The 9,176-nt window shown below is 41.7% G+C and overlaps 1 protein-coding gene across 1 annotated transcript in view; it reads left to right on the plus strand.

The window, feature by feature from the left end:
* The window catches only part of cacna1db (calcium channel, voltage-dependent, L type, alpha 1D subunit, b), an 88,717-nt gene that overhangs the window by 74,173 nt on the left and 5,368 nt on the right, over positions 1–9,176 (plus strand). The window contains exons 44-49 of the mRNA XM_085444619.1: positions 306–332; positions 2,031–2,171; positions 2,476–2,633; positions 4,586–4,698; positions 4,810–4,944; positions 5,638–5,823. Coding sequence (XP_085300745.1) covers positions 306–332; positions 2,031–2,171; positions 2,476–2,633; positions 4,586–4,698; positions 4,810–4,944; positions 5,638–5,823 — 760 coding nt within the window. The remainder of the gene's footprint in view (positions 1–305; positions 333–2,030; positions 2,172–2,475; positions 2,634–4,585; positions 4,699–4,809; positions 4,945–5,637; positions 5,824–9,176) is intronic.

The following is a 9,176-nucleotide window of genomic DNA, read 5'->3' on the forward strand; positions in this document are numbered from 1 at the left end:
GACATATTGCACCTGGGTTTGTTGCAGTTCCTAGGAATCCACAGTTTGAATGTTCGGTGGTGTTCATTCTTGGAAAAACCGTGGCATCGTGTGACCTCATTTCTTATCTGTAATTTGTGGATTATTTATAGATCTTGTTTTCTAGCAGGAGCGAAAAACCGACAAGACCATTTAAGCATTTCAGCTTGTATCCTCTTTTCATTTGTCATTGCATGAACCCCCCCTCCCCTCTCCGTCCTGGTTTCCGGTTCCAACAAATCCCTTCTATCTGCCTGATCCATCTCCTCTTCCTGTCCCTGGAGCAGGACACGCTACTATGAGGCCTATATTAGGTATGTACATGATGTTAATGCTCACAGAGCTTCAAAGCATATTGGTTTTGTGTACGATTGTCACAAAACATGTGAAAGCTTCTGACCTTTTAATCCAAAAAATGATAAATGGGCCAGTTTATACAGTATATATGTGGTGACTGGTTGAATTAGCAGTCTATGGGAAAGCAACTCTATGACAATAAGGATTATTACTATTTGTACAAACCCACTTTCAAAGAGTTTTGACATTTTTGCAATGATTTGCAAATTCATATATAAATCTTTTATTCACAGCAGAGCATATTAAATATATCTAGTGTTTAAACTTAGACATTTGACTATTTTGTAAAAAAATATTAGCTTGTTTTAAAGTTGATGGCAGCAACACGTCTAAAAAAGTTAGGACAGGGGGAACAAAAGACTGGAAAAGTTAGTGGTATTAAAAAGAGGATCATAGAGAGGCAACATTTCTCAGAGGTAAAGATGGGAAATATGCAAATAAACTGTAAGTATATGTCACTGTCAGTTGCAGCATAAGATGTGTAACAATTTCAGAATATTCTTCCTCAAATTTGTGAAGATTTTAAATAGATCTTCATCTAAATAAGATCATCAAAAGATTGAAAGAATCTGGAGTGGAACAAGAGTAAAAATCGGTACTGCAGGCTGTTAATCTTCAGGCCCTCAGCCAATACTGCATTAAAAACAACATTGTCTTTAGTGCCATCCATAAATGCAGATTAAAGCTGTAGAGTCTGTGTTTCCACAGGCCCCGCTAGTTTAGAGACTTATTCCTCATGAAGAACAAAACCAAGACAGAACATCTTCAACCGGTCTTTTACTCGCTAACGAGGAAAGGCTTGGTCAGAACCAGCCTCCTCCCAGAACTTCGAGAGGCTCGAGAGGGGGTCAGACAAAGGAATGTCCTTGATCCTATAGTTTGAACTGAGCCTTTACAAATTTAAGAAAAATAATGACAACATTCAACAATCTGACTTAACAAAAGCTCTACCATACAAAGAAGAAGCCATATATGAACATGATCTAAACATGCTGTCATCTCTGGGCCAAAACTCAGTGAAAATGGAAGTCAGACAAACTGAACTGTGAAATTCTTTCTGGAAAACTTGAACACTGGACTAAAGATGGTGTGGACAACTTGTTGTTATCAGTGCTCAAGCTCTACAGCTCTGTGGGTGGCATTAGCACCTGTGGAATTGGCACCTTGCAAATGCACTATTATTGCTGAGAGGTACTACAGTTTTAGAGCAGCATAAGCTCCTATCCAGAACACCTGTTTTTCTGATACAGAAAAACTTCTCCTAAGAGTCAAGTAATTGGACTTTTCAGTTCTCAGATGTTTGTGGACTGCTAATTAAAGTGGAAGGGATGCTACACAGTGGTGAAAATGGCCCTATCCAAATTTTTCTGTGCTTTTTCTGTGCTGTCATCAAATTCAAAATGACCTTTTTGTTTTTGAATTGAAAGTAAATATTGTAACACATTCGATGTGTTTTCTGTGTTCTATTTAATTTTAAAAAGGAGTCAAGTTTTTATGTTTGCAAATCACCAAATTCAGCTTTTACCTATATTCTATACAGCATCCCAACTTTTTTAGAATGCGGATGCAATAATCTGAAGAAAACAGATGATAATGGTTAATCCAATCCAGCGACATCAGTATGATTTACTGTGTCTTTGCTGTTTGGATGCCAGGTCAGAGAGCAGCGGAGCACTTTATCCCACCATTCGTCGAGAGGAGAGGGGCAATGGGGACAGCGATGAAGAGAGAGGCTCAGGCGAGTACTTCAGTGGGGAGGAATTTCATGAAGATGACATCATGCTCACAAAGGAAAGGTAATTCTGGAAAAGAAAAGTCGGTTTAATCTAATCTGAGGAAAGCGTGAGATAAAATTGACACACCAGCTACGTAAATGCAGCCGTGGTTTTACTACTGTGTACCGATGACTTCACGGAAGTATTTTCTTTCCTCTGAGTTCAGCTGTTTTATATCTAGATTGAGCACTTGTGGTTTATGCTGGTGGTTAATGTCACCAGTCTATTACTTTTCTGTGTAACTTTCTTTCCACTGTTTGCGTCCCGTGACATCATAGTTACAGATAAAGTTAATTTTCAAAGTCTTTATCTTTTTGTGTCAAAGGTTGTCCAACAATGAATGCCATGATGATGCAGAGGGAGATTTTGACCTCGTTTCCAGGGGTGACTGCCAGTCTGAAAGTTACTGTGACGATGATCAACAGCCAATCTACCAGGACAGCAGGGCGTCACCCAGGAAATGGTTTTTACCCTCACCTCAAGGTGAACTGATACTTTTTTGTTTTTGTCACTACACCTGTGAAATTTAATAAAGGATCATTTTACTTGTTGTTTGCAAGAAATTTCTCAAGTCAGATGTTTATTAGCTGATTCAGGCAAATTGATCTCACATCTGTGACCTATGCAGAACTTACTCATTTGTACCATTCATTTTGAATCAGTACTGTCATTGCATGGTACACTACTGTATGTAAATTATTGTTAAACGGCTAGAGTGTCATCTAGCTAGGTTCATAGAGAAATTACCTTGTTGTTGAAAGAAAAGAACTTTTTTTTTTACTCATCCAATATAACATGAATTGATGAGAACTGTTGTAAATTAATGGATAACAGAATAAGAGTCTGACTGATGTAGGATTTTAAAAATAGATTAAAAAAAAAATATTTGGTGAGTAAAATTTGAATATATAGAGGCTAAAAATGATTTTCTTTAGGGCACAAAAAACATGAACAGATTTGAATAACATTTATTATTTTTGGTGACTTATCACTCCTTATTAAAGAAAAGGATTTTTATTTAAAAATAAATTTCATTTACAACTCCCTGTAGATTATTCACTTATGTTCTGCACGACTCTGCTCAGATTAGCACGTTGTTGTGTTTTGTGTTCCATACAGATGTGTCGCTAGATGTGTCCTCTGTTGGACAAAAAATGCAACATCAACTCTCTTAACATGATTGAAGGATGTTTTTCATGTTTTTTTTCTTTATTTTTTCTTTTTTTAATGTTCCCTTATCGGCTGTTATATAGGCCGAAACATATATACTTACAAATAGCTAATATTACTCGCTAATATTGGTGAACTGGCACGGAATCATTAATAATAATTCACTTTTTTTTTTTGTAGTTCCAGTGGCACATTGTGTTAAACTTATGAAAGTTTATTGTGTTAACAGTTTTATGTTATATGTTAGCACAGATAAGAACTGTGTTATTTTTTTAAAGGACTAATAAACTTGGCTAACTGACTGAAGGACTCCACATGGGAAGAAGCATAAAAATCTACAAAAATATTCACTACTGCCTTCAAGCACAAAAACACTCTCCATCAGATAATATTTGTTTAGCTGCTAGCTGATAACCGTTGTGATAGCCAGAGATGTACTTGATGTACTTCTCTGCTAGTGCACTGACGCATATCACTGCTCTCACGCTCTGTTTAAAGCAATGCAGGTGCGCACTGGTTTATCAAATCTTGAGGTTTTTTGTTTGTTTTTTTGTTTAATTAGATTTTCATACCCTAGAAAATAGCCTTCTTTCCTTAAGATAAGAATACCAGCTCATACGTCACACAGTCAGGAAGGCAGAGCAGAACAGTTAACTGGAATCTGTTGCGCTGATGAGCATAGAAAGCACCTATTAATGGTCATTTAGCAGTTTGATAAGATAAGATAACCTTTATTAGTCCCACACGTGGGAAATTTGTTTTGTCACAGCAGGAAGTGGACAGTGCAAGTTATGAAGCAAAAATTAGAATACAATAAGAATAAATACAGTACACAACTGTACAGAATAGAATAAAATAAAATACTATATACAGTAGAATAAAATAGAATAAAATATACAATAAGATAAAAATAGAATACAAATACTATATACAACTGAGTAAAAATACAACAATGCCAGAAAAGATTATTGCACTTAGTGTTATTGCACATGTGTGGATGTGTGTGTTTGATCAGTCTGACAGCAGTGGGGAGGAAAGACCTGCGAAATCTCTCCGTCCCACACCGTGGGTGCCGCAGTCTCCCACTGAAGGAGCTGCCCAGTGCTGTCACAGTCTGCTGCACGGGGTGGGAGATGTTGTCCAACAGGGATGATAAGCATAAAAGAAAACAACATGTCATTGCAATAATTGCAGTTGTCTATAAATGTCTGTGGATTTATGATGAATGATTGCATTAATCACTACTGTTTTCTGTGTCCTCTCAGCCTCCAACAGACCAACATTCAACTTTGAGTGTCTTCGGAGAAGAAATAGTGGAGACGGTGCTCCTCCTTCTCCATCATGCACAGCTCTTCCACTACACCTGATGCAGCAGCATGTACCTGCACCTTTTTGGGGCATTAATATTGTGATGATGAAGGAATGGCACCTCTAAGGACTGTTGTTTTTTTACGTTTTGTTTTTTATCTCGGCTCTCAATCACTCACAGGTGATGGCGGTGGCCGGTCTCGACGCAAGCAAAATTCACCGTCTTTCTCCCACAAGGTCCATGCGTTCGTGGGCCACACCTCCTGCCTCCCCAGTTAGCCGTGACTTCTCGCCCAGTTACACGCCCCTTATACAGGTCTCATTATTGAGTTGTTCTTGGCAACCCCCCCACCCCCCCACCCCCACCAAACTACTGTTTGGGCCATTATATGGATACACCATAATAACATGGGAATGGTTGGTGATATTAAAGTCCTGTTTGTGGCACATTAGTATATGTGAGGGGGCAAACTCCTCAAGATGGGTGGTGACCATGGTGGCCATTTAGAAGTCTTGGATACAACTTTTGTTTTTTCAATAGGAAGAGGGCCATGTGACACATCAAACTTATTGGTAATGTCACAAGAAAAACAATGCTGTGCTCGGTTTCAGCGTAACTTTATTCTTTCATGAGTTATTTACACGTTTCTGACCACTTATAAAATGTGTTCAATGTGCTGTCCATTGTGTTGGATTGTCAATGCAACCCTCTTCTCCCACTCTTCACACACTGATAGCAACACCGCAGGAGAAATGCCAACCATTCCCATGTTATTACAGTGTATCCATATAAATGGCCCACCCTGTATATATCTATCTATCTATATATCTATATCTATCTATATATCTATATCTATCTATATATCTATATCTATATATCTATATCTATATATATATATATATATATATATATATATATATATATATATATATATATATATATATATCTATATCTATATATATATATATATATATATATATATATATATGAATATGTTTGTGTGTATAGGTGGATTGGCGCAGTCCTGGCAGTGTGGCCAGCATCCCTGGAGCAGTGAAGAGGAGTTCATGGTACACAGATAGTCAGGATGGCCCTCCCAGCCAAAGCCATTCTCCGTCACGTCTGCATTTACCCGCAGAGTGCTGCTCGCACTGCCTGCAAAAGAGAGGCAGTGCCAACAGTCTGGTGGAAGCTGTGAGTACATAACAAATGCTCTGTTGTTGTTACCGTGCATTTTTTTAATCCATAGACCCTCACAAAGTAGGATAAGAGATCTGGTGATATTTCATTTATACACTGCTCGAAAAAGTTGAAAGTAAAACTTTTTAATCAAAGTGTAGCATCAAGCCAAGTCAACATACAGGATATTGATCTGGTCAGTTAAATAGCATAAGGGGTTTTTCATCAGTTTCAGCTGCTTTGGTGTTTTATAGGTGAAGACCACTGACATTTTTCCCTCCTCATCTTTTTACTTTTGCCTTTAGCTAGGCTCAGTGTCACTACTGTTATTATGAGGTGATACCTGGACCCTACAGAGGTTACAAAGGTAGTCCAGCTCCTCCAGGGTGGCACATTGAAACGTGCCAATGCCATAAGAATTACTGTGTGTTCGAGCAGTCTCGACAGCGTGGAGGAGATAAGGCTGTAGAAGGTCCTTAACCCATCATCAGAACGGGTATCTGCTCCTTTGTGCAAGGAGGTACAGGATGAGTACTGCCTTAGCTACAAAATGACCTTCAGCAGGCCACTGGTTTGAATGTCTCTGACCAAACAATCATTAATAGACTTCATGAGGGTGGCCTGAAAGCACAATGTCTTCTAGTGGGCCCTGTGCTCACTGCTTGGCATTTGCCATAGAATACCAGAATTGGCAGGTCCACCAGTGGCACCGTGTGCTTTTCACGGATGAGAGGAGGTAACTCTGAGCACATGTGATGGATGTGAAAGGGTCTGGAGAAGCCGTGGAGAATAATATGCTGCCTGTAACATCGTTCTGTAACATCCTTGGACCCACTGTCAGACCCTACACTGGTGCAGTGGGTACTGGGCTTCTCCTGGCGCAAAACAATATCCGGCTTCATGAGGTGAGAGTATGTTTGCAGCTCCTGCACTCTACACTCGCCTGAGTTAATTCAAATATAACACTTGGGACATCATGTTTTGGTCCGTCTGATTCAGGTAGCGTGAATCTCAGACTCTCCAGGAGCTCAGTGATGTCCGGATCAGATCTGGGTGGAGATTCCAAAGGACACCATTCACGTCTCAATAGGATGTTTTCAGGCATGCATACAAGCAGATGGGGGCCAAACAAACTACTGAGTACCATTTTAAGTGACTACAATAAAACTGGACCATTGGACCATTTTTTCACTTTGAATTTCAGGGTGTCTTTGAATTTTGTTCTCTGTAGTACACTGTTAAAAAAAACATCCTAAAACAACGGTAATATTCCGGCAGCTGGGGCGCCAAAATACGACCGTGAAATAACAGAAAATAACTGTCCCATAAAAATACGGTTATTTTCAGTAATGAAAATAGAGTTTGTTGCGCTAATTTGACATGGGATTCTGCCTTTTCCAAGTGCTTTTAGACATTAAATTTGGAACATTTTTACGCGATCAAACAATGAAATTACCTATAAACAAGGTCACTGAATGTGGAAATATGAATCATAATACGTAAATGTACAGAAATATACAGTTAACAGTTGGTTTAAGTAATAATTGATTGCATGCCCTGGGACAGACTGACAGAGGCGAGGCTGCCATATCGCACCATCGGCCCCTTTGGCCATCACTAGTAGGCGGTAGGTGAAGAGTCTTAACCACGGACACAACGACAGAGAGTGTCCGAGCCGGGGCGCGAACCGGCAATCTTTTACCATATGGCCAGAGGGTGCCTCTCAGCAGCTGCAGGACTGTTTTGACAGGACTAACTGGGATATCTTTGAACATCAGGACTTGGAAATGTTCACAGACGGTGTCCTCTGCTATATAAAACACTGCATAGACACTGTTACAGCAGTCAAACGGATCCGGGCTTATCCCAACCAAAAGCCCTGGATGACCCGGGAGGTCAGGCAGCTGCTGAAGGAGAGGAACATTGCGTTCAGGTCTGGCAACAGGGATTACTACACCACAGCCCGATCCAACCTGAAGAGAGGCATCAGAGAGGCAAAGGGGGACTATAGGAGGAGGATCGAGGACCATTTGAAGAGTAATACCAGCCGGCAGGTGTGGCAAGGCATCCAGCACCTAACCAACTATAAGATCAATCTCGGAGCTGCGGACGGTGACCTGGAGCTGGCAGAGGAGCTGAATATCTTCTTTGCCCGCTTTGAGACCAGGGTACCGGAGGTATTGGAGCCACAGCAGCAACACGCCACCCATAGCAGCACCACCCTCACCCTGGAAGAGCACGAGGTGAGGCGCATGCTGCAGGCTGTTAACCCGAGGAAGGCGGCGGGTCCTGATGGTGTGCCAGGTCGAATATTGAGGGATTGTGCAGGACAGCTGGCTGGGATCTTCACCAGGATTTTCAACAAATCCCTCGCACAGGCGACTGTCCCACTCTGCCTGAAGTCCTCCACCATAGTCCCCTTGCCTAAGAAGCCCCACATCACCGGCCTGAATGACTACAGACCGGTGGCACTCACCCCAGTGGTAATGAAATGCTTTGAGAAGCTGGTCCGCAGACACATCACAGCAGCCCTGCCCCGCAGCCTGGATCCACACCAGTTTGCCTACAGAGCAAACCGATCCACGGAAGACGCTGTAGCCACAGCACTCCATGCTGCATTAACTCACCTGGAAGAGCATGGTAGCTATGTGCGGATGCTCTTCGTGGATTACTGCTCAGCTTTTAACACCATCCTTCCACACAAACTGGTGGCCAAGCTACAAGACCTGGGGCTTCCATACAGCACCTGCATGTGGATCAATAGCTTCCTCTCGGGCCGTAGACAGAGAGTCAGAGTTGGCCATCACACATCCTCAGCCCTGAGTCTCAGCACTGGCTCACCCCAGGGCTGTGTGCTCAGTCCACTGCTCTACTCTCTCTACACACACGACTGCACTCCTCACCACCACAGCAACATCTTTGTGAAATTTGCAGATGACACCACAGTGGTGGGGCTCATTTCCGAGGGAGACGAGTCTACGTACAGAGACGAGGTGGAGCAGCTGACGTCATGGTGTAAGGCCAATAACCTCCTCCTCAACACTTCAAAAACCAAAGAACTCATAATAGACTTCAGAAGGAAAAAGGCAGAGATCCAACCACTATTCATAAATGGGGACTGTGTAGAAAGGGTGGCAAGCTTCCGCTTCCTGGGAGTCAATATAGAGGAGAACCTTTCCTGGAGTGTGAACACCTCCGAGCTGCTGAAAAAGGCCCAACAGAGACTGTACTTCCTGAGAATTCTCAGGAGGAATAACATCACACAGAGACTGCTGGTGTCCTTCTACAGAGCCACCATTGAGAGTGTTCTAACTTACTGCATATGCATCTGGTACACTAGCTGCACAGGGGCTCAGAGGAAAGCACTC

Source organism: Copadichromis virginalis, linkage group LG20, assembly GCF_057382275.1.
Source record: "Copadichromis virginalis isolate Kocher_CV1m ecotype Utaka linkage group LG20, C_Virginalis_male_GT1.1, whole genome shotgun sequence".
Lineage (NCBI taxonomy): Eukaryota > Metazoa > Chordata > Actinopteri > Cichliformes > Cichlidae > Copadichromis > Copadichromis virginalis.